Source organism: Phacochoerus africanus, chromosome 5 (genome assembly GCF_016906955.1).
Source record: "Phacochoerus africanus isolate WHEZ1 chromosome 5, ROS_Pafr_v1, whole genome shotgun sequence".
Classification (NCBI taxonomy): Eukaryota; Metazoa; Chordata; class Mammalia; order Artiodactyla; family Suidae; genus Phacochoerus; species Phacochoerus africanus.
The window spans coordinates 11,193,386-11,220,110 of record NC_062548.1 but is presented as its reverse complement, the minus strand read 5'-3'; the positions used below and the strand labels follow the sequence as shown (position 1 = coordinate 11,220,110).

The 26,725-nt window shown below is 41.6% G+C and overlaps 1 protein-coding gene across 6 annotated transcripts in view; it reads right to left on the bottom strand.

The window, feature by feature from the left end:
* Window positions 1-26,725, bottom strand: part of STYXL1 (serine/threonine/tyrosine interacting like 1) — a 76,576-nt gene that overhangs the window by 42,204 nt on the left and 7,647 nt on the right. For 3 of the 6 annotated variants that reach the window (XM_047779828.1, XM_047779829.1, XM_047779826.1), the window contains exon 2: window positions 23,209-23,312. The exons of 2 other annotated variants lie outside the window; for them this stretch is intronic. In XM_047779828.1, the coding sequence (XP_047635784.1) occupies window positions 23,209-23,311 (103 nt within the window). In that variant the 5' untranslated portion in view covers window position 23,312. Of the gene's footprint in view, window positions 1-23,208; window positions 23,313-26,121; window positions 26,307-26,725 lie in introns of all 6 variants that reach the window. One more of the 6 variants, XM_047779827.1, reaches the window with a different exon arrangement.

The window sequence follows — 26,725 nt, the reverse complement described above, 5'->3', positions numbered from 1 at the left end:
ATTACTCTCCAAAGGGAAGGAAATAGGCTCCCCTTCAGAAAGTAGAAGCAGCAGGGGCAGATAAGAGTCTAGCTGGTTTTGCTGCCCGTGCATATGGTATTTTTATCCTCTGAACAAAACCAGTGAATATGCCGGAGGTTGAAATTCCAGATGGTTAACATCAGGCTGACACTATGCTCTGTCAAACAGGAAATGATCAAAACACAACAGACGAACTCTCGGGTAAAAACTCAGAAGTTGGAGAACCAATTACACCACTGCTTCTCTCCCAACAGAAAAATATGGAGCAGTGTCCAAACCTGCACGGGCATCACCTCCTGTTACCATGACAACAGAGGAGTCTCAAGAAATGATGAAGATGCATGCATCCACATTCATGATGGGGTGACCGAAGTGAGAACACGTCAGAGGGTAGCGATGATGCTGGACTGAATGGGACTCAGCTGGTGGCACAAGAAACTGGCAGGGAAAATGCAAAGAGGTCTTGGCAGTCTAAGGGGCTGAAGGAGATTTTGATGGTATCTTCTGTATTCCTTCTTTTAGAAAAGAAAAAGATCACAGCAAACATTTCCATCACCCTTTGTTATCGTACACTTCCTTGGAAAAGCAGCTACAGGGAAGAGTAATTAAACTGTGGACAAGGCTTCATTCAGTTCTTTGTAAAATCTATCCCATTTTATGTTTCTTCACAGCAAAAGACAACCTTTTATTTTGAAAACTGCTTTGTTTCTGATAGTGATTTTTATTTTTAAAATTAAAAAACTGATTTTTTTTGGCAGGGCCCACAGCATTCGGAAGTTCCTGGGCCAGGGATCGAACCCGAACCACAGCTGTACCAACAGTGACACACCACGGCAGTGACAACACCAGATTCTTAACCCCACTGAGACATGAGGGAACTCCCTAATGTTGATTTTTAAGCGATTCTCTTTTCCTTAGGATTTTATGTATACCTGTTGATTGTTGTATAAATGTTAGCAAATCCAAGAGAGTTAGCATACTAAACCAGCAGATGCCTCATCTGTTAGCGTGGTAGGGCCCTCCCAGAACAAAGGGAAGGCAGCGTGGCATAACCAGCATCTGTGTGTGTGTCCATAACTCTGTGGCAGCAAGACAATCAGTATCCATGTGCAACTTTGTAACACAGACCATCCAACCAGACCTTACAGAACATATGTTACCTTATAAGGGGGACAAAGGGACCAAAGTGTAAAAGAAAAAAATAACAGAATAGATAAGACAGCACCCCGCTGCGTGTTGGGGTTCAGCCTTTGGATATGAATCCACTGAGCCAGTGCCGGCATGAATAAACACTGATTCCTGGCAAATAGCCTCAGAGTCCCGTCTCTCTGTATGAGAATCCTCCAACATTAGTTCATGTGTTTAATTGAGATAAGAAGGCCAAGCAGATGTAGTATCATTCTATGCCTTGTGCAGCTACAACTTGTCAGGTTTTCATTTTACCTTATTCTCAGCTCCTTGTTTAGCTCTATTAAAAATCAGCATACTTAATAGCAAATTATGTGAAGAATTTACCTACTTTACATAAATTTACCACTCCAAAAAACGTGAGATGGTAACAGACATTTAAGTTGAAGTCAATGTTCCCCAAACTCTGAGAAAAAGAGATCCGATCGAAATCAAAAGGACGTCGTTAGGACTGCAGCCCAAGAGACATGATTCAAAGAGCACTAGAATTGTGTTCCACCAGATTACAAAATGGGGGAGGCTTATAAGGGGCAAAGACAGACACAAAAAACCTCACAAGGTTACACACACCGATTGTCAAGAACTAGGATTGGAGCTTAGCAGTACGAGTTCTTGTTAAGCAAGGACTGATTGGGGATTAAGATAATTACACAGCTTTTGTTGGGGGACGAAGAGCCTGGGCTTTGGCACTAAAGTTGCAGCTAGTAGCTGCTAGCAAATGCTGTTCTGAAAATGGCTGATAGTGTCCTTAAGTTTTATACAGTTCAGAAAACTCAAGTTCTCAGTGATGCAGGAACACGTCTGAAGCCATATCCACAATGGCTGCCCAGCTCCATTTGGATGCCTGAACCACAGTTACTCTGTTTCGGTTTTTGGATGATCTTAAATATGCCATCAAAAAGTTTTCCCAACAATTGACACCGTTTATCAGTCCGGGCATTGAATTCCTGAAATTTGATCAGTATTTCTTATTTGGGGATGCATACAAACAGTGATTCTGGTGTGTTTTTGTTGCTGCTGCTGCTGCTGCTGCTTTAATGACTTAAGATGTTGCACCCTGCTGTGGTTTGAACCTATGCAGCTTTTTCTAGAAATAACATTTGTGTTGAACTGTAACGCTTTATACCAATGTTTATTTTGGGCTCTTTGGAGGAATGAAAAGAGGATTATGTTGTCTCTGCTGCAATTGTGTTTTGCGGAATATTAGCCTGTGCAAGTTTGAGCGACAAAACTTATAAATTCAATCCATATGAAGTAGGAAGTAGATGGGCCCCTGGACTAAACACCTGGAGTTTGTCTGGCTGAGCAAATTGGAGCTTGCCTCCCCTGACATTTCAGAGAGAAAGTTAATGGCAGAAGCAGAGAGGAGCTAAGCTCTGCTGGAGTAAAGAGGTAAAATGACCCCATCTTTTATTTTCAAGGTCAAGGAGACCTCCCTGACTGTACATGCACGGAAAAGTTCCGGGGGGGGGAGGTCAAAAAGGGGAGGTACTAACCCACAATATGTCCTATCAACACCCCAGAGACCCGCCACACTGGAATCCACTTTGCTAAATGATGCACACACATATCGGGGAGGGCCTTAAAGTCAGATCAGATCTGGGAATGAAGCAAGATGACTGGCCAGCAGAAGCAAAGACCTGGAAAAACTGGCCCCGGATAAAAGATTTATCAACAGCAAAAAAGCCAACCACCCAATGGAAAAATGGGCCAAAGACCTGAGGAGACTGTTCTCCAAGGAAGATATACGGATGGCCAACAAACACATGAAAAAATGCTCAACATCCCTGATTATTAGAGAAATGCAAATCAAAACTACCATGAGATACCACCTCACACCAGTCAGAATGGCCATCATTAATAATTCAAAAATAACAAGTGCTAGAGGGGGTGTGGAGAAAAGGGAACCAGCCTGCACTGTTGGTGGGAATGTAAGCTGGTACAGCCACTATGGAGAACAGTTTAGAAGTACCTTAGAAATCTATACATAGAACTACCATATGACCCAGCAATCCCACTCTTGGGCATCTATCTGGACAAAACTGTCCTTAAGAAAGATACATGCACCCATTTGTTCATTGCAGCTCTATTCACAACAGCCAAGACATGGAAATAACCCAGATGTCCATCAACAGATGATTGGATTCGGAAGATGTGGTATATATACACAATGGAATACTACTCAGCCATAAAAAAGAATGACATAATGCTATTTGCAGCAACATGAATGGAACTAGAGACTCTCATCCTGAGTGAAGTCAGAAAGAGAAAGACATACCATATGATATCACTTATAACTGCAATCTAATATACAGCACAAATGAACCTTTCCACAGAAAAGAAAATCATGGACTTGCAGAATAGACTTGTGGCTACCCGGGGCAGAGGGAGGGAGTGGGAGGGATCGGGAGCTTGGGGTTAACGGATGAAAACTATGGCTCTTGGAATGGATTTACAATGAGACCTGCTGTGTAGCACTGAGAACTATGTCTAGATACTTACATCGCAACACAACAATGGGAGGAAAAATTATGTATACATGTATGTGTAACTTGGTCCCCATGCTGCACAGCAGAAAATAATTATAAACTTGAATCCAAAAAAATAAAATAAAATAAAATAAAAGATTTAAACCACACTTTTAGTGTGTTCCTCGTTGGCGAGGACACCCACACATGCTGTCCTTCCAATAAGCTCTATGCCTGTTTTACAACCTTGGTCTCTTTGAAAAATTCTTTTTTTCAAAGTCAAGAGCCAGGACTCTACTTCTAGACACTAGCACCTGGTGGTCTAGCAGTTAGGATTCCTCATTTTCACTCAGGCAGCCCAGGTTCAATTCCCAAACAGAGAACTAAAATCTCACTTCAAGCCATCACACACGGCTGACACTCCAAGATCACACTGAATTTGATTTTCACATTTGCTCTCTATGCCAGAATTCATATTTCGTATGTTACTTATTTTAAATGGATGTAGTAAATTCACAGCTCTGTTTTTATTTTGTAATCAATCAACCACTAGGCGCTTTTTTTTTTCCCCTGCCTGTTCTGGTAGAGCCACTTCCTAAATGACAGCATGAAATCCGGTATCTGAAAAAAAACCTTGAGTAGTCCATACGACTCCTCAACCAAAAAAAGAACTCTTGAGTAATATGTGGAAACTACAAACCTGGAACAAGGAGATGTGATGATTCCTTCAAATTATACGGAATCTCACTTGTATGACAGCTACCTATGGCTTCAGAATCTCACAATTAATTCAGGATAAGCAACGTAGGCTGAGTGGTGGAGACCAGCTACGACTTCCTATGAACACAATGAAAAAAGTTGGTAAAACCTATGTATGTTCCAGGAGTTCCTGTCATGGCTCAGTGGTTAACTAGCATCCATGAGGACGCAGGTTTGGTCCCTGGCCCCTCACAGCGTTGCCGTGAGCTGTGGTGTGGGTCACACACTCGGCTTGGATCCCGTGTTGCTGTGACTGTGGCGATTTGACCCCTGGCCTGGGAACCTCCATATGCCCCAAGTGTGGCCCTAAAAAAGACAACACCAACAACAAAAATGTATATTCCAGATTAAAAATCCACACTTCCTCAGCAATCTTCTCAAACTGGTGAGTGTCCTGGCCAGCCCTATGACAGCCTCTTTCTACAGACAAAACCGCAAATGCACCTGTTCCTCCATTTGGACTATGGGGGACTCTGAAAAAGGGTCTGTCCTCCTCAACTTTTTGCAGCTTCTCTAGCCAGTCACCCAAGGGTATAAAAAACAAGATTCCTGGCACTTTTGTTAGCAGTCGTTATTCACCGCAGTGGAGTGAAACCTGATCCTAACAAGGAATCTTAATTCTGACCATCCCGGGTTCTCTTCCAAAATGGCCACTTTTTGATTTATTTTCTTTTATCTGATGATCCCTTTGAGGCAGGTTTCAGATTTTGCCAAGTACACATGAAAGATGAGGAAAGCACTGGTGAAGTGTAAGTGGAAAACCTGTCAAAAATCTGAGAGTGAATGGATAAGCAATGAGATCCTGCTGTTTAGGATCAGTATCTGAACTGGAAGCTGTATCTTCTAGTCACTTATGATGCAACATGATAATGTGAGAAAAAAGAATACGTTTTTGTGTGACTGGGTCACCTTGCTGTACAGTAGAAAATTGACAGAACACTGTAAACCAGCTATAATGGAAAAAATAATCATCATCATTACAAAATTTTAAAAAGTCTGAGTGAATTCTGAGTTAAGAGATGTTAAGAAAGGGTTAGGATTTTAATCAAGCTAAATTTCAGTTGAAAGATAAAAGACTTGGAATTGACTGGGAGACCAAAGATTTCAAGCAGAAGGTTTTATCAAGAGACAAGAAGTAGGTTACATGATAATGGTAAATGTTTGGGATGCACAAATGGGAATTAGTAAATGATACTGATTTCTAAGCTCTATCAATCATTGCTAACAAGATCAAGCTGTAAATACATATGTTTTAAAACTTAAGCTAGTTAAATGTCTCTAACAACTGGTTTTAATGTTCATAGGTATATTTTATGAAAGTTACCTTTTATATTTTATATAAAAAGACCTATCTTTTTTTTCTTTTTAAGGCTGTACCCACAACATGTAGAAGTCCCCAGGGTAGAGGGTGAATCGAAGCTATAACTGCCAAGCCTACACCACAGCCACTGCTGTGCAGGATCCTAGCCATGTCTGCGACCTACACCACAGCTCACGGCAATGCTGGATCCTTAACCCACTGAGCAAGGCCAGGGATTGAACCTGCATTCTCATGGATATTGGGTTGGTAACCCCTGAGCCATAGTAGAACTCCCAAAAAGACTCATCTTAAGCACTATTTGGAGATTGAGAATCAGGTTGGGGGAAGAGGTTTAGGTGGATTTTTTCATATTGCAAAAGAAAAAAAAGGAGTTCCCATCGTGGCGCAGTGGTTAACGAATCTGACTAGGAACCATGAGGTTGCAGGTTCAATCCCTGCCCTTGCTCAGCAGGTTAACGATCCGGCATTGCCGTGAGCTATGATGTAGGTTGCAGACTCGGCTCAGATCCCAAGTTGCTGTGGCTCTGGTGTAGGCTGGCAGCTACAGCTCCAATTTGACTCCTAGCCTGGGAACTTCCACATGCCACGGGAGCGGCCCAAGAAATGGCAAAAAGACAAAAAAAAAGAAAAAGAAAGAAAAATATTGCCTCATGGGAGATTCAACTAATTTCTAATCTAGTTTTAAGACTGGAATGTTAAATGGAAAAAATATTAAGAAAACTGAAATAGGAGTTCCTGTTGTGCCTCAGCAGTAACGAACCTGACTAGTATCAATTAGGATGCAGGTTCGATCCCTGGCCTTATTCAGTGGGTTAAGGATCCGGTGTTGCTGTGAGATGTGATATAGGTTGCAGACTTGGCTTGGAACCCGAGTTGCTCCGACTGTGACTAAGACTGGCAGTTGAAGCTCTGATTTGACCCCTAGCCTGGGAATTTTCATATGCTGCAGGTGCAGGCTTAAAAAGCAAAAAAAAAAAAAAAAAAATTGAAAAGTTTATATCAGTAATATGCATTTCTGATCCAGTTGGTAGTTCTTCCTTTTGAAAACTGATATCTGCATGAAACTGTTTAAATCTTATTTTCTAAGTTTCCCCCTGATTGGATAGAGTTGAAGCTAGAATTTTATCTTGTGATAAAGGAACAAAAAAAAAATGAACATGTTATTTGTAAATTGATGTTTAGTCACTAGCAATAAATTTGAAATACTAGAGTGTATTATAAACCTAATCCTAGGTAGTCTTATGAAAATAGATCTCTAACTATCTTTTGAATTTATATTCACCCTGGTTTTGTTTTTTTTTTCTTTTCTTTTGTCTTTTGTCTTTTTAGGGCTGCACCCTCAGCAGGTGGAGGTTCCCAGGCTAGGGGTCCAATCGGAGCTGTTGCTGCCGGCCTACACCAGAGGCCACAGCAATGCCAGATCAGAGCCACCTTTGTGACCTACACCATAGCTCATGGCAACGCCGGATCCTTAACCACAGAGCGAGGTCAGAGATCGAACCTGCAACCTCATGGTTCCTGGTCGGATTTGTTTCCACTTCACCAAGACGGGAACTCCTCACCCTGGTTTTCAAGACATTTTAAAGATACATTTTTTTCCCTCTTTTTTTCAAAACTGCTTCTTCCTTTTAGGGCTATTTAAGGCTTTTTTTCTTTTCTTTTTTTTTTTTTTTTTTTTGAGTTGCAATTCATAGGCAGTCACTTTTTTGTTGTTGTTGTTGTTTGTTTGTTTGGTCTTTCTGTCTTTTCTAGGGCTGCACCACAACACGTGGAGGTTCCCAGGCTAGGGGTCTAATCGGAGCTACAGCTGCTGGCCTACACCACAGCCACGCCAGATCCAACCCGCATCTATGACACAGCTCACGGCAACACCAGATCCTTAACCCCCTGAGCCGGGCCAAAGGTGGAACCCTCATCCTCATGGATACTGGTCAGTTTCATTACCGCTGAGCAACGACGGGAACTCACAGGGAATGTTTTGCATACGAGTGCAGATACACATCTTAACCCAAGTCCACCTTGTCACACGTCCCTCGTGAATGCTGACTATGGAGCTAATGCCTTGCCTATAGTATAATATCAGTCTAGATGATAGGAAATTATGTTCCTCCTTTTTTGCATAAAGCAGAAAAACTTAGATCGAGTGTGCCAAGTTTCTTTTTTTTTTTTTTTTTTTTTGAGTGTGTCAAGTTTCCTTACTGACCTCAGGAGATAAATTGAGCTGATAGTGTTAATTGGGACTCAAGAAATTATCTGAATCTTGGTTGTACAGATTTATCAGCTGCATGAAATATTAACTCATCAGATGGCTCTTATGGTTTCGCATGTGTACATAGGCTTTCCCCCTCCATACACATCCATCAGTTAGTGAACTTTGTAAACTGGCACTGAAACCACACAACAGTGTTTTGTTATAACAATTTTATAAATGTTTCCAGTACAATGCCTATGATTTTCCTGAGGCAAAGCAAAGGTAAATTTCTCAAGGTTCTTACTGCTTGCATCTGATGGAGTATCTTTTACACTTTTGTAATAGATGAAGAATAAACCATCTAACAAATCCTTTTCCCAATGTTAAACTATGCACCAAGTTTTCAGTCCAAACTATATACAAATTAAGCTTAAATTGCTTTTTTTAACCAATAAGCGTGTACTTAGTTATGTTGAAATAGTTTTAAAAAGCAAAAAATAAAATAATGCTCTTATATACCAGCAATTAAAAATTTTAAAAACATTATTTTTTTGTCTTTTGTCTTTTTAGGGCCACACACATGGCATATGGAGGTTCCCAGGCTAGGGGTTTTATCAGAGCTACAGCTGCTGGCCTACGCCACAGCTGTATCAATGCCAGATCTGAGCTGCATCTTCGACCTACACCACAGCTCATGGCAATGCTGGCTCCTTAACCCACTGAGCAAGGCCAGGGATCGAACCCACAACCTCATGGTTCCTAGTCGGATTCGTTTCCGCTGTGCCACGATGGAACACCAGAAAACATAATTTAAATGAATAGCATTAAGTCAATTGGCTGTGTCTACAGAAAGAAAATAAAATTCCCTACCCAAAACAGTATCCAAAAGTAAATTCTACATGGCTAATGTCTTAAATGTACAAAGAAAAACTTTCAAGGAAAATAGAGGAGTATCTTTATGACATTAAGTTTTCTCGTGATTTCTAAATTAGACACAAACGGGAAAATAAATCTTAAAGGAAAATGTTGATCAGCGTTGACATACTGCAATTAAAAACAGCTATTGATAAAGTTACTTAAATAATTTTTTTAAAGCCAAAGATGTTATTTGCTAAAATTAAAAACACATGCCCTTTGACCTAGCAATCCTACTCTTGAGAAATAAATTCCATAGAAATGTGCACATCAGTACAAGAGACATGGTCAAACATGCACAGAATCACTACTCATAATACCTGAAAAATGAAAATAACCCCAATGTCCACCAACAGTAGAATCAATTCATTAATCATGATATGTCCGTAGAAGAGAATGTCGCAAAGCAGTGAAAAGGAAGCAACAGCTACATGCAATAACCTCAGTGGATCTCAAAAACGTAACAAGGAGCCAAAAAAGACAGACACGAGAGAGAAGGCGCTAAATGGTATCATTTAGATAAAACTCAAAAAGCAGGCAAAATTACACTATGGGCACGTATGCATAGGTGGGAAGACCGTAAAGAAAACTGAAGAGATTCAGGACCGTGGTTGCCTCTGGAGGAGGAGGAGGAATACCATCGTGAGAGCAACAGGGCACAGCAGGCCTTCTGGGGGCCGATGTCCTATTTCTTGATCTGGGTGGTAATTCCATGGTGTTTTGCTTTGTCATAAATCATTAAGCTCAAATCTTCTATTTAGTACTTTTAAGTGTATGATGTTTCACAAGAAAAAAGTTTGAAAAAAACAATAAAGTGTGAGAGAAGGTGGAGTTCCCTGGTGGCTCAGTGGGTTAAGGATCTGGCATTGTCACTGTTGTTGCCGGGCTCACTGCTGTGGTGCAGGTTCAATCCCTGGTCTTTGAACGTCCACATGCCATGGGTGCAGCCCAAAAAAAAAGGAGTGGGAGAAGTTATCTGCAACATGTGTAAATGACAAAGACTAGCATCCAAAGTATATAAAGAATTCCTACTAATCAACAAGGAAAGGACAAAGGACCCAATAGAGAAGTGAAGAAATTTGAATGGGTACTTCACAGAAGAGGAAACCAGAATGGCCAACAAATACATGAAAAGATGCCCAATCTTATTAGTGATTAAGGAAATGAAAATCAAAACATCATAATACAGGATTTCCTGTCATGCCTCAAAGGAAATGAACCTGACTAACATCCATGAGGATGCAGGTGTGATCCCTGGCCCTGCTCACCGGGTTAAGGATCCGGCATTGCCATGAACCGTGGTGTAGGTCACAGACACGACTCAGACCCCATGCTGCTGTGGCTGTGGTGTAGACCGGCAGCTACAGCTCCAATTCGACCCCCAGCCTGGCAGCTACCATGTGCCTCTGATGCAGCCCTAAAAAAGACAAAACAACAACAAAAACCATCATAATACAAGATAGGATTCTGAGCAGATGGTGGAGTAGGAAGAATCAGGAATCCTTCTCCCCACCCAGGCAGCAAATGCACTGGAAGAATCTGTCCGATGTAACTATTTTGGAACTCTGGAGTCCATTGAAGGCTTGTAACTTCCAGAACAAGGCTTGGTTTGGATGGTAAATTGTGATTAATTTTAGCCCAATTCAGCTCTCAGCACAGTAGCAGCTACCCATACCCTAACTCCATCCTCACGGCAGGCAGCCGTGCACATGTTCCTAAAAAAGACTGCAAACAGCTTGTGGGAGCCAGTTTTGAACGCTGTCATCCAAACACTGATTGATGTCAGTATCCTCTGAACACTGATTGATGCTTACGATCTCAGAGGGACAAAGACACGGGTGGGCCTTGTTGCTGCGCCTCTCCATACTGTCATACGCCCCTCCCCCTCTGGCTGAAGTGACTTAAAGCAAGGAGAATTTAAGGGCTGGCGCCCTTCTTCCCCCACTTCATTGTTCTCTTTTTCCTCCTTTGGGAACCAGACATTTAGAAACAAATGCATCTATGGGGAAAAATCAGAAAGTGATCATGCATACAGAGAGAAAGGTACAAACTTGTAACATACCCAAGAAGACCTGAAGTTTACACCTCAGGCTGATCCTTGGCACAGAGAAAGCCTACAACAATCAAAAAACCAAAACTAGTAAAGAAAAACAATAGCAAAAGACAGTAAATCCAAGAGAAGGAGAATAATCCAATTTCCAGACTTATATTATTAGATTCAAATGTCCAGTGTTCAACCAAAAAAAGAAAACTACAAGGCATACAAAATAAAACAGGAAAGGGAGTTCCCATTGTGGCTCAGTGCTTAAGGAACCCGACTAGTATCCATGAGGACACGGGTTTGATCCCTGGCCTTGCTCAGTGGGTTAAGGATCTGGCATTGCCATGAGCTGTGCTGAAGGTCACAGATGTGGTTTGGATCCTGTGTGGCTGTGGCTGTGGCGTAGGCCAGCGGCTACAGCTCTGATTCAACCCCTAGCCAGGGAACCTCCATATGTCTCAGGTGCAGTCCTAAAAACAAACAAACCAGGAAAGTATGCCCAATTCAAAGGAAAAAAATAAATGTACAGCAACTGTCCCTGAAAAAGATCTGATGGGAGTTCCCGTTGTGGCGCAGTGGTTAACGAATCCGACTAGGAACCATGAGGTTGCGGGTTTGGTCCCTGCCCTTGCTCAGTGGGTTAACGATCCGGCGTTGCCGTGAGCTGTGGTGTAGCTCGCAGACGCGGCTCGGATCCCGAGTTGCTGTGGCTCTGGCGTAGGCCGGTGGCTACAGCTCCGATTCAACCCCTAGCCTGGGAACCTCCATATGCCGCGGGAGCGGCCCAAGAAATAGCAGCAGCAGCAGCAGCAACAACAACAACAACAACAACAACAAAAAAGACAAAAAAAAAAAAAGATCTGATGGTAAATCTACCAGTTAAGACTTTAAAACACTGCCTTTAAGATCCCAAGAATCGACCACATATTGGGACACAAAGCTAATCTCAATAAATTTAGGAGCATAGAAATTATCTCAAGTATCTTCTCTGACCACAATGCCATGAAATTAGAAATCAACCGTGGGAAAAGGAAAGAAAAAACCTACTGCATGGAGACTAAACAACATGCTACTAAAAAACCAATGGGTCAATGAGGAAATCAAGAAGGAAATTAAAAACTACCTTGAAACAAATGATAATGAAGACACAACCGCTCAAACTCTATGGGATGCTGCGAAAGCAGTGCTCAGAGGGAAATTTATAGCAATACAGGCCTTTCTCAAAAAAGAAGAAAGATCCCAAATTGACAACTTAACCCTCCACCTAAATGAATTACAAAAAGAAGAACAAAAAAGTCCTAAAGTCAGCAGAAGGAAGGAAATTATAAAGATCAAAGAAGAAATCAATAAAATAGAGACTCAAAAAACAATAGAGAAAATTAATAAAACCAAGAGCTGGTTCTTTGAAAAGGTAAACTAAATTGACAAACCCCTGGCCAGACTCACTAAAAAGAGGAGAGAAAGAACCCAAATAACCAAAATTATAAATGAAAAAGGAGAAATCACAACGGATACAGCAGAAATACAAAAAACCATAAGAGAATACTATGAACAACTATACGGCAACAAGTTTGACAATCTGGAAGAAATGGACAATTTTCTAGAATCTTACAGCCTGCCAAAACTGAATCAAGTAGAAACAGACCAACTGAACAGACCGATCACTAGAAATGAAATTGAAGAGGTCATAAAATCACTCCCTACAAATAAAAGCCCAGGACCAGATGGCTTCACAGGTGAATTCTATCAAACATATAAAGAGGAATTGGTGCCCATCCTCCTTAAATTCTTTCAAAAGGTTGAAGAAGAAGGAATACTCCCAAAGACATTCTATGATGCCACCATCACCCTCATTCCAAAACCAGACAGATACCACCAAAAAAGAAAACTATCGCCCAATATCATTGATGAAGATAGATGCAAAAATTCTCAACAAAATCTTAGCCACCCGAATCCAACAACATATCAAAAAAATTATACACCATGACCAGGTTGGGTTCATCCCAGGTTCACAAGGATGGTTCAACATACGCAAATCAATCAGCATCATACACCACAGCAACAACAACAACAAAAGTCAAAAATCATATGATCATCTCAATAGACGCAGAAAAAGCATTTGACAAAGTCCAACATCCATTCATGATCAAGACCCTCGCCAAAGTGGGCATAGAGGGAACATTCCTGAATATACTCAAAGCCATTTATGATAAACCCACAGCAAATATAATACTCAATGGGGAAAAACTGAAAGCCTTCTCACTCAAATCTGGAACAAGACAGGGATGCCCACTCTCACCACTGCTCTTCAACATAGTTTTGGAAGTCCTAGCCACGGCAATTAGACAAACAAAAGAAATAAAAGGCATCCATATAGGAAGAGAAGAGATCAAACTGTCACTGTATGCAGATGACATGATACTATACATAGAAAACCCTAAGGACTCAACCCCAAAACTACTTGAACTGATTAATAAATTCAGCAAAGTAGCAGGATACAAGATTAACATTCAGAAGCCAGTGGCATTTCTGTATACCAGCAATGAAATATTAGAAAAGGAATACAAAAATACGTTACCTTTTAAAATTGCACCTCACAAAATCAAATACCTCGGAATACACCTGACCAAGGAGGTAAAGGACCTATATGCCGAGAACTATAAAACTTTAATCAAAGAAATCAAAGAAGATGTAAAGAAATGGAAAGATATCCCATGCTCCTGGACTGGAAAAATCAATATTGTAAAAATGGCCATCCTACCCAAAGCAATCGATAGATTCAATGCAATCCCTATCAAATTACCCATGACATTTTTCACAGAACTAGAACAAACAGTCCAAACATTTATATGGAACCACAAAAGACCCAGAATCGCCAAAGCAATCCTGAGAAACAAAAACCAAGCAGGAGGCATAACTCTCCCAGACTTCAAGAACTACTACAAAGCCACAGTCATCAAAACAGTGTGGTACTGGTATCAAAACAGACAGACCGACCAATGGAACAGAATAGAGAACCCGGAAATAAACCCTGACACCTATGGTCAATTCATCTTTGACAAGGGAGGCAAGAACATCAAATGGGAAAAAGAAAGTCGATTCAGCAAGCACTGCTGGGAAACCTGGACAGCTGCATGCAAAGCAATGAAACTAGAACACACCCTCACACCATGCACAAAAATACACTCAAAATGGCTGAAAGACTTAAATATACGACAGGACACCATCAAACTCCTAGGAGAAAACATAGGCAAAACACTCTCTGACAGCAACATCATGAATATTTTCTCAGGTCAGTCTCCCAAAGCAATAGAAATTAGAGCAAAAATAAACCCATGGGACCTCATCAAACTGAAAAGCTTTTGCACAGCAAAGGAAACCCAAAAGAAAACAAAAAGACAACTTACAGAATGGGAGAAAATAGTTTCAAATGATGCAACCGACAAGGGCTTCATCTCTAGAATATATAAACAACTTATACAACCCAACAGCAAAAAAGCCAATCAATCAATGGAAAAATGGGCAAAAGACCTGAATAGACATTTCTCCAAAGAAGATATACAGATGGCCAGCAAACACATGAAAAAGTGCTCAACATCGCTGGTTATAAGAGAAATGCAAATCAAAACCACCATGAGATACCACCTCACACCCGTCAGAATGACCACCATTAATAAGTCCACAAATAACAAATGCTGGAGGGGGTGTGGAGAAAAGGGAACCCTCCTGCACTGTTGGTGGGAATGTAAACTGATACAGTCACTATGCAGAGCAGTTTGGAGATACCTTAGAAATCTGTACATAGAACTTCCATATGATCCCACAATCCCACTCTTGGGCATCTATCCGGACAAAACTCTAGTTAAAAGAGACACGTGCACCCGCATGTTCATTGCAGCACTATTCACAATAGCCAGGACATGGAAACAACCCAAATGTCCATCGACAGAGGATTGGATTCGGAAGATGTGGTATATATACACAATGGAATACTACTCAGCCATAAAAAAGAATGACATAATGCCATTTGCAGCAACATGGATGGAGCTAGAGAATCTCATACTGAGTGAAATGAGCCGGAAAGACAAAGACAAATACCATATGATATCACTTATAACTGGAATCTAATATCCAGCACAAATGAACATCTCCTCAGAAAAGAAAATCATGGACTTGGAGAAGAGACTTGTGGCTGCCTGATGGGAGGGAGAGGGAGTGGGAGGGATCGGGAGCTTGGGCTTATCAGACACAACTTAGAATAGATTTACAAGGAGATCCTGCTGAATAGCATTGAGAACTTTGTCTAGATACTAGTGTTGCAACAGAAGAAAGGGTGGGGGAAAAAATGTAATTGTAATGTATACATGTAAGGATAACCTGACCCCCTTGCTGTACAGTGGGAAAATAAAAAAAATAAATAAAAAATAATAATAATTGAATTGCTAAAGAAAAAAAAAAAAGATCCCAAAGAACAGAAAGAACACATAGACAAAGTCCAGAAAACATTGTAGGAACAAAATGGAAATAGCAATACATATAAAACCTAAAAAAGAAACCAAAAAAGTTCTGGAGCCAAAAAGTATACAACTGACTAGCGATGAATAAGTGACCAGTGGAATTCAAAAGTAGATCTGAAGCAGTAGAAGAATCAGCAAACTTGAAGACAGGACAATGGAAATTATTGAGTCTGAGGAACAAAAAGAAAAGACTGAAGAAACGTGAACAGAACATAAGAGACCTGTAGGACACCATCAAGGGGACCAACATACACACCGTGGGGAATCCCGGGAGAAAATGTCAAGGGGCAGAAAGAACATCTGAAGAAATAATGACTGAAAACTTTCCACGTTTGATGAAAGTCATGAACATAAACGAGAAGCTCAACTAACTCCAAGGAAAATGAATTAAATGAGACCCAACACTGACACATTATAGCTAAACTTTCAAAAGACAGGGACTAACATGGAGTTCCCATTGTAGCTCAGCAGGTCAAGAACCTGGCTAGTATTCATGAGGTTGCGGGTTCGATCCCTGGCCTCGCTCAGTGGGTTAAGGATCCGGCATTGCCACGAGCTGTGGTGTAGGTCACAGACACAGCTCAAATCCTGCATTGCTGTGGCTGTGAGAGTAGGCCAACAGCTGCAGCTTCGATTCAACCCCTAGCCTGGAAACTTTCATATTCTGCAGGGGAGGCCATAAAAAGAAAACAAAAAGAGAGACAAGGTGTAATTGTTTTCCAACATTGTGTTAATTTATGCTATGCTGAAAGTAACTCAGTTATACATATATACATTCTTTTTTTTAATACCCTTTTCCGCTATGGTTTTTCCCAGAAGATTAGATATAGTTCCCCGTACTATACAGTAGGACCTTATTGTTTATTCATTCTAAATATAATAGTTCAAGAAAACAAAAAGACAACTTACAGAATGGGAGAAAATAGTTTCAAATGACGCAACTGACAAGGGCTTAATCTCTAGAATATACAAGCAAAGTACACAACTCAACAACAAAAAAGCCAAAAAAGCCAACAACCCAATGGAAAAATGGGCCAAAGACCTGAAGAGACATTTTCCCAAAGATGTACAGATGGCCAACAAACACATGAAAAAATGCTCAACATCACTAATTATTAAAGAAATGCAAATCAAAACTACCATGAGATACCACCTCACACCAGTCAGAATGGCCATCATTAATAAATCCACAAATAACAAGTGCTGGAGGGGGTGTGGAGAAAAGGGAACCCTCCTGCACTGCTGGTGGGAATGTAAACTGGTACAGCCACTACAGAGAACAGTATGGAGATACCTTAGAAATCTATACATAGAACTACCATATGACCCAGCAGTTCCACTCTTGGGCATCTATCTGGACAAAACTTTCCTTAAAAAAAGACACATGCACCCACTTATTCATTGCAGCTCTATTCACAACAGCCAAGACATGGAAACAACCCAGATGTCCATCAACAGATGATTGGATTAGGAAGATGTGGTATATATACACAATGGAATACTACTTGGCCATAAAAAAGAATGAAATAATGCCATTTGCAGCAACATGGATGGAACTAGAGACTCTCATCCTGAGTGAAGTTAAGTCAGAAAGAGAAAGACAAATACCATATAATATCACTTATATCCGGAATCTAGTATAAGACACAAATGAACCTTTCCACAGAAAAGAAAATCATGGACTTGCAGAATAGACTTGTGGCTACCCGGGGAAGAGGGAGGCAGGTGGTTGGGGAGCTTGGGGTTAATAGATACAAACTATTGACTTTGGAAGGGATTAGCAATGAGATCCCGCTGTGTAGCACTGGGAATTATGTCTAGTCACTTATGATGGAGCAGGATAATGTGCGAAAATAGAACGTGTACATGTATGTGTAAATGCGTCACCATGCTGTACAGTAGAAAAAAATTGTATTGGGGAAATTAAAAAAAAAAAAGCAGTTTAAGAGAATCTTGAAAGCAAGAAGTGACATCACATATAAGGGCTCCTCAATATGATTATCAGCAGATTTCCCATCATCCTCTTTGGAGGCCAAAAGGCAGCAGACTAATATATTAAAGTAATAAAAGAAAAAAAATTGTCAAGAAAGAATCCTATATCCGCAAAAACTGCCCTTGAAAAATGAGGGGGAAATTAAAACATCACCAGAGAAACAAAAGCTGAGGGAGTTTGTTAGAACTAGACCTGCCCTGCAAGAAATGCTCAAGGTACTTCTGCAGTGTGGGCTGAAAGTACACTAGACAGTAAACTGAAAACGTATGAAGAGGAGTTCCCATCGTGGCTCAGTAGTTAACAAACCTGACTAGTATCCATGGGGACGTGGGTTCAATCCCTGGCCCTGCTCAGTGGGTTAAGGATCCAGCGTTGCCATGAGCTGGGGTGAAGGTTGCCGACGCAGCTTGGATCTGCCGTGGCTGTGGCTGTGGTGCAGGCCGGGGGCTATAGCTCTGATTACACCCCTAGCCTGGGAACCTCAATATGCTGCAAGTGCAGCCCTAAAAGGCAAAAAAGGAAGGGAGGGAAAGAAAATGTATGAAGATACAAAGATCTCAATAAAGCTTAAGTACATGGGCAATAATTAAAAGGTAGCATTATTTTAACAACAGATTGTAATTTTACTTTTGTTTTATATGATTTAAGAGACTAATACATTCTAAAAGTATTAATCTATAAGTCAGTATTTTGTAACTTCAGTTTATAACCATACATTCTGCTTTCTACCTAATTTAAGAGATCAATTGCACTTAAAAGAATTATTAGTTTACGCTTTTGAGCATAGAATGTATAAAGATGTAATGCTGTGACATCAGCAACTGAAAGGACTGGGTAAGAAACTATAAAGGAGAAGAGCTTTTGCAGGCCATTGAAGTTAAGATGGTATAAACTAATCAATATTATAGCCTTAGGATGTTAAATGTAATCCCTACGGTAACTACAAACAACGGAGCTACAGAATAAATACCAAAGGAAATAACTTAAACATTTCACCACCGGAGTTGCTGTCATGGTGCAGTAGTTAACGAATCTGACTAGGAACCATGAGGTTGCGGGTTCGATCCCTGCCCTTGCTCAATGGGTTAAGGATCCAGCGTTGCCATGAGCTGTGGTGTAGGTCGCAGATGCGGCTCGGATCCCGAGTTGCTGTGGCCTCTGGTGTAGGCCGGTGGCTACAGCTCCTGTTGGACCCCTAGCCTGGGAACCTCCTTATGCCGAGGGAGCAGCCCAAGAAATGGCAAAAAGACAAAAACAAAAACAGGAGTTCCCTTCATGGCTCAGTGGTTAGCGAATCCGACTAGGAACCATGAAGTTGTGGTTCGGTCCCTGGCCTTGCTCAGTGGGTTGGGGATCCGGCGTTGCCATGAGCTGTGGTGTAGGTCACAGACACGGCTCAGATCTGGCGTTGCTGTGGCTCTGGCATAGGCCGGCGGCTGTAGCTCTGATCCCACCCCAGCCTGGGAACTTCCATATGCCGTGGGAGTGGCCCTAGAAAAGGCAAAAAGACAAAGAAAAAAAAACATTTCACCATCAAGGAGTTCCCGGAGTGGCTCAGCAGTTAATGAACCTGACTAGCATCCATGAGGATGTGGGTTCAATCCCTAGCCTTGCTCAATGGGTTAAGGATCGGGCATTTCCGTGAGCTGTGGTGCAGGTTGCAGACCCAGCTCAGATCCCAAGTTGCTGTGACTGTGGCATAGGCCAGCGGCTACAGCTCCAAGTAGACCCCTAGCCTTGGAACCTCCATATGCCACAGGTGTGGCCCTAAAAAGATAACTAATAAATAAACATTTCACCACAAAAAAAATCAACAAAACAAAAAACAAAAATGAAGACAGTAATGTAGGAAATAGAGAACAAAAAAACTATAAGGCACATAGAAAATAAATAGCAAAATACCCCACTTCAATATTGCTGTCACAATGACTAGAACAACCAGACAGAATTAAAGAACTAGAGAACTTAAACAACACAAGAGATTAAGTCAATCTAACGGACACATATACAACATTTTTCCCCAACAACAGCAAAATACGTATTTTCTAAAGTACGTAACATTTTCCAGCATAGGCCATATGCTAGGAGAGAAATTAAGTGTCACGAAATCTTAAAAGATAGGTATCACATAAAGTATTTTCTCTAACCACAATGGGATGAAGTTAGAAATCAGTAACAAAAATAAAACTGGAAATTTTATGTATTTGGAAATGAAGAAACAACATACCATCTCATGAGACCCAGTGATAGCAGTGCAGGAAAGTTACAGCTATAGATGCTTACACTAAAAAACAAGATCTCAACAACCTAAATGTCCATCAACAGATGAATTAAGAGATGATGTGGTATATATACACATTGGAATACTACTCAGCCGTAAAAAAGAATGAAATAATGCCATTTGCAGCAACATGAATGCAACTAGAGATTCTTACACTAAGTGAAGTAAGTCAGAAAGAGAAAGACAAATATCATATGATATCACTTATATGTGAAATCTAAAATATGGCACAAATGTACCTTTCTACAAAACAGAAACAGACTCACAGGCAAAGAATAGATTTGTCATTGCCAACGGGGACAGGGGAGGGGGTGGGATGGACTGGAAGTTTGGGGCTAATAGATACGAACTATTACATTTTGAACGGATAAGCAATAAGGTCCTACTGTATGGCACAGGGAATTTTATCTAGTCTCTTGGGATAGACCATGATGGAAGATACTCTAAGAAAGGCAATGTATCTTCATGCATTACTGGGTCACCTTGCTGTACAGCAGAAATTACAACATTGTAAATCAACTATACTCTAGTTAAAAAACAAAAAATAAGATCTCAAATCAACAACCTAACTTTACAACTTAGGGAACTACAAAACAGGAGGGGATGGGTAATAAGCGATATCAAAAGCTAGCAGAAGTTAAGAAATTATAAAGATTAGAGCAGAAATCAATCAAATAACTGAAAAACAACAGGGCAAAAAAAAAAAAGAATCAATGAAGCCGAACCAAAAGTTGCTTATTTTAAAAGATAAAAATAACAAACCTTCTAACTGAACGACTTTGCTGTACAGCAGAAATTAACACAACGTTGTAAATTAACTATACTTTGATTAAGAAAGAAAAATAAATCTGAAAAAAAAAGAACAGAAGAATGACAAACCTTTAGCTAGATGTACTAAGAAAGAGACTCAAATTACTAAAGTCAGAAATGAAAATAAGCACATTACTACCAATTCTACAGAAACAAAAGGATTGTAAGACAGTACTGTGGGTAATTATATGCCAATAAACTGGATAACCTAGATAAAATGAATAAATTCCTAGAAATACAAAACATACTGACATTAAATCATGAAGAAACAGACCATCTGAGCTGATTTATAACCAGTAAGGAGATTGAATCAGCAATCAAAAATCTTCTGACAAAAGACTTGTGGCTGCCTGATGGGAGGGGGAGGGAGTGGGAGGGATCGGGAGCTTGGGCTTATCAGACACAACTTAGAATAGATTTACAAGGAGATCCTGCTGAATAGCATTGAGAACTTTGTCTAGATACTCATGTTGCAACAGAAGAAAGGCTGGGGGGAAAATGTAATTGTAATGTATACATGTAAGGATAACCTGACCCCCTTGCTGTACAGTGAGAAAATAAAAAAATTTTTTTTAAAAATCTTCTGACAAAGGAAATCTCTGCACAGAACATTCTAACACTCTAAAATTACAAAACTGGATCTTTACAGAGTGTACAATGACAGACAAGGGCTTAAACTATATTCCATTTATTATTATAATTCACACATATACTTTCCAACTGGTAGAGCTGAAACAAAGCAGAATTATAAGCCAAATATGATATGGCCACTGAGGCTTTCCCCTTGTTTGTGGCCTTCTGAATCCATTACCCTAAAAAGGGCCTTTCCCATATCTAATTAACCAACCAATAGCCGCTCTCAGGAAAGCACCTCATCCATCACTCCTTGGAAATGTAACACTTTAGAATTCAATGTATCATTTATTGTCTTGAAGGATGATGACAAACCTCTTTAAATTCATACAGTCTCAGAGAAAATGTTCATGTGATTACTAAACTGTAAATGTTTTAAGTGGAAAATTACAAAGCCCCAAAACCGGATGGATTCACTGGTGAATTCTACCCAACATTTAAAGAATTCATAGCACTCTTTCTCAAATTTCTCCCCCCCCAAAAAAAAACTGCAGAGAAAGGAACACTTTCTAACTCATTCTCTGAGGCCAGCAGGACTCTGATACCAAAGTCAGACAAAGACACAAGAAAACTATAAATCAATATTCCTTATAAACACCGATGCAAACACCCTTAACAAAATGCTAACAAACTGCTTTTGGCAACATGTTAAAAGGATTATACACCATCATCAAGCAGAAATTATTTCTGGAAGGCAAGAATGGTTTGGCCTTCAAAAAAAAAAATCAATTAACTTACCACTTCAAACAAATGAAAGGGGAAAAAAAACTACACGATCACCTCAATAGATGCAGAAAATATGAAAAAATACAACACCCTTCCAAGATAAGAACACTTGACAAACTAGGAATAGAAGGAAATTACCTGAATATAATTTTTGAAAAAAATATGTATAAAAGACCTACAGTGAATATTTTACTCAATGATGAATGACTGGAAGCTTTTTTTTTTTTTTTTTTTAAAGGAAAAAGACAAGGATGCCCATTTTCATCACTTCTACTCAACAAAGTGGTGGAAGTCCTAGATAGAGCCACTGAGCAAGAAAAAGATACAAAAGGCATCTAAATTGGACAGGAATAATAATGTCAACTAGGTTTGCAGAAGTTATGATCTTATATCTAAAAAATCCTTTAAAAAGTTCCTGTTAGAACTAATCACTGATTTCAGCAAAAGATAAAGTCAACACACAAAAATCAGTTGTACAGTTGAACAACCCCGTTTGAACTGCTCAGGCCCACGAACGTGCAGATATTTTTCGACAGTAAGTAAGTACTACAGTACTACACAGTCCAGGGTTGGTTAAATCCATGACTGCAGAGGAACAACAGACAGAGAGCTGAGCTGACTATAACTTACACACAGGTCAACTCCCATGTTGTTCAAGGGTCATTTGTACTGCTACACACTAGTGATAAACAATGTGCAAAGAAAAGTAACAATTCCATTTTCAATAGCATTAAAAAGAGTAAGATACCCAGGAAGAAATTTCAATCAGGGAAGTAAAAGACTTGGACCCTGAAAACTACAAAATGTTGCTCAAAGAAATTAGAGGCAAATGGATGAAAAAACATTCTGTGTTTACAAATTGGAAGACTTAGGAGTTCCCGTCATGGCTCAGTGGTTAACGAATCCGACTTGGAACCATGAGGTCGTGGGTTCGATCCCTGGCCCTTCTCAGTGGGTTAAGGATCCAGGGTTGCCGTGAGCTGGGATGTAGGTCCCAGATGTCGCTGAGATCCTGCGTGGCTGTGGCGTAGGCCGGCAGCTATAGATCCGATCAGACTCCTAGCCTGGGAACGTGCATATGCCACAGGTACAGCCCTTTAAAAAAGAAAAGATTTCACTAAAAACAGTAACAAGCAGATTCAAACGCGAGTCTTCCAGGAACTTCTCGTCTATGTGTGTTTAACTTGAGGGTGCTCCAAGTCGTATGACAACAGCAGCATCTTGAGCTATGCCTCATGAGTTTAACAGTTTTCTAAAGTAATTTACTACCCCCCAGCAAAGTGTGTTGATTCATCAAAAATAATCTTCGAAGGAGACTATTCACAATATTTTTATAGTACTTACCCAATAAACAGAGATAGTTGGGTTCGGTTAATCTGGAGAGTTTTGTGACCTGATTCAAGATGTTGTAAAGCTCTGTTGGTTCACACAGAACCAAACCAGTCATTCTACAGGGAAGAATCAATAATAGAGAGCTCAGCACATCTTTCTATTTTAGATCAATGACTACCAAGTAAGATAATTAAACTCTTTCTTAACATACCTTCAAAACAAAGATGAAGATAATCACGAAAGTGATCGGGGAAGCTTCAAAAACGTATAGTGAACTGTGTGTGGTGGGAGGCAAGCATGGCCCACAATGTATCTGAATCATATAAATACAAAGCACGAGTTCCGCTGTGGTGCAGCAGAAACCAATCCAATTAGTATCTGTGAGGATGCGGGTTCGATCCCTGGTCTTGCTCAGTGGGTCAGGGATCCGGCGTTGCCGTGAGCCATGGTGTAGGTCACAGACACAGCTTAGATCCCGCATGGCTGTGGCTGTGGCCAGCAGCTGCAGCTCCGATTCGACCCCTAGCCTGGGAACTTCCATATGCTGTGAGTGCCACCCTAAAAAGACAAAAAAAAAAAAAAAAAAGTTAGGGCCACTTCAGAATTAACAATATGATGCTCCCCAGAGAAGCGAACTCCTCAACCTGGGCCCTGGATCCCTCTCACCTCCTCAAGGACTTCAGTCTTTAACCTCCCCTCCAACATCGTTCATTGCAGCCTCCGCGTAGATCATTTCCTAACGCGTGTAAAAACCCTCTGCACCCATGTCTCGTCTCCTAACAGCCACGACGACGTCTCCCAAGGGTGGTGTTGACTCTCTGCCTCCACTTCCTTCCCCCCAACTCTCAAGGCCCCGATCCCTGATGTGCCACTTAGTACTGGCTGCCCGACCTCAGGGAATAATTCACCTCCTGTGCCTGTTTCCACCTCTGTAGAATGGGGGTCAAGGAGAGAGTATTGCCGCTTCTGCCAAACAAGGATAACAGGACCCGCTGTGTGTGGACTCATGAAATTAGGCAGGTAAGACATTCTGAGCAGGGAGCAAGTGCTCAGTAAGGGTTGGCTATTGGTACAAACTTCTCCCCTGGAACGTCCAACCCCAAACCACAGAAGCTGCTTTTACGAAGGTCACCAAAAAGGCCCACCCTGCCTAATCCACGAGTCATCCCTTTGCTCTCAAACATGGAGCCGCAGCAGCACCTTACCCAGGGCAGTGCTCTTCCTTCCCCCAAACCCCATCCCGCTCCCGGGGCACCCCACGCTCCAGGCCTCCCTCCTACCTCTCCGACGGGTCCTGCTCTCTCTCCCCATGACCACACCCTGGGGCACAGGCCCTGCACTGCTTCTCCATCTACACGCTCATGCTGGGCCAGAGCTTCTCAGTTTCAGCACCACTGACAGCTGGGGCCAGATAGTCCTTTGTTGTGGGGGCTGACCTGTGCACTGCAGGGGCTTTAGCAGGACTCCTGGCCTCCACCCAGTAGATGCCAGTAGTAACCCTCGCCCTCCAATCCGAACCACCACCAATTCCCCCAGACTTTGCCACGTGTCCCAGAAGAGGGGCAGCGTCTCTGTTAGTTGAGAACCACCACCCCAGGACCCAGAGTCTAGGTGACTGATCTAGTCCCTGGAATACCCCTTGTATACTACGGACTCCCACACTGTAACCCTCACGTGACTCCCCACGGATGCCTGACGGGCATCTCAAATCTAACATGGCTAAAAAAGGAGGCTTAAGTTCCACGTGCCCAGACCTCTGATCTCTGCTTGCCTTTTCGCCTCCCTGTCTCAATAAACAGCACCAATACCCACTGGTGTTACCCGAGGTCACACCCCTCAGTCCCTCACACCCCGTCTATTAGCTCTACTGCCCAAATACATTCCAAACCCATTCACGTCTCTCCATCTCCAAGGCTAACGTCCTAGACCAAGGTCCTAGCATCCTTCTCTTAAGGGTGCAAATACTTCCCAACTGGACGTCTTGCTTTCTCCCTACAGCTCCCTAATCTTCACATGGAAGTCAAGGTGAGCTTTGCAAAATATGAGTTTATCTTCACTTCACCACTTTATTGTACTCATTTGTTTGCTTGTTTTATCATCAGTCTCCTCATAGTGAAACAAACGGCTCACAGGGGTGGGGACCTTGTACTTTGTGTTCACTGCTGTGTCCTCACCCGGTGCCCAGGATTTCTGACGCCGAGTAGAGGTCAACGAGCGCATGTTGGAGTTCCCGTCGTGGCGCAGTGGTTAACGAATCCGACTGGGAACCATGAGGTTGCGGGGTTGATTCCTGGCCTTGCTCAGTGGGTTAAGGATCCAGCATTGCCGTGAGCTGCGGTGTAGGTTGCAGACACGGCTCGGATCCCGCGTTGCTGTGGCTGAGGCATAGGCCAGCAGCTACAGCTCCAATTCGAACCCTAGCCTGGGAACCTCCATATGCTGCGGGAGCAGCTCTAGAAAAGGCAAAAAGACCAAAAAAAAAAAAAACAAAAAAACAAGTGCATGTTGAATAAATAATTAAGTCACCATTCCTGCCTTCACCAATGCCATAGCAGAGCCCTGCGTACGACCTCCTAACGCATACCCCCAGGTTGTCTGCCTCGCAAAGTCCTCATCTCAGGCCATTTTGGAGGTGGTGAGCATTGGGAAGAGAGGATGGGCTTTGTGTCTAGTCCCACGACTTCATTAAGCCAACCTGAAGCTGGTGCCTACCCTATCTGGTCTATTGCTCAGAGCCCACCCTCCCGCTCCCACCCACCTTTCCCCATCACAGATTCCATCTCGTCATGCATGAGCCAAGGGATTGTCTCTGGGCCTTTAGGTCAACAGCCAGTCCAGCCCCAGGAACCAACTCCTTCTGATGACTCTCCTTCCCAAACAGGGCCTTCTCCCTTGTCAAGCAACAACTACCCTCCTGAAGTTTACCTGCAGGTGAGGCAAGCGCAGTCCTGAACCTGACAGCACACCTCGGAGAGAAGACGTGGCCCTGGGCGCTGCGATGAGGAGCTCCACTAGCCTAGGTGGGCAGAGGACCAGATGCAGCTAATAGCCCTTTCAGCACCACTCTAGACTCTGAAGAGACTCCGATGGTCTTGCCCACTCTTCGGGCCCTAGGAATATTTTGATTTTGAGCTTTGGCAGAGAACCATTAAGCAAACATTGATGAGGTTTTGCCAAAAGTATTCATCATACCCAAATTCCATTAAGCCAGTTTAATCACTTAACTGATTGTCCGTATTTCAGTTTACCAATTCCAACTTTTTTCACTTTCAATTTTGTGTAGTCAAAATTATTTTTCCCAAGAGCAAGGCTTGTTTCCCTGTGAATTTTACAAGAAAGATTTGATCCCTTGGTCAGATTCTTATTGTATCCGATTTTACCAAGTATAGTTTCTGCTACTGTGAGTTTCATTTGTGTTGACTGTCTCTCTCAAGTCTCTTTTTCCTGGTGAACTAGTCAAAACAGTGGAGTCAGGATGGCAAGTACAATCCATTCCCCTTTGGGCTCCTTCTGCAGAGCACAGCTCTCA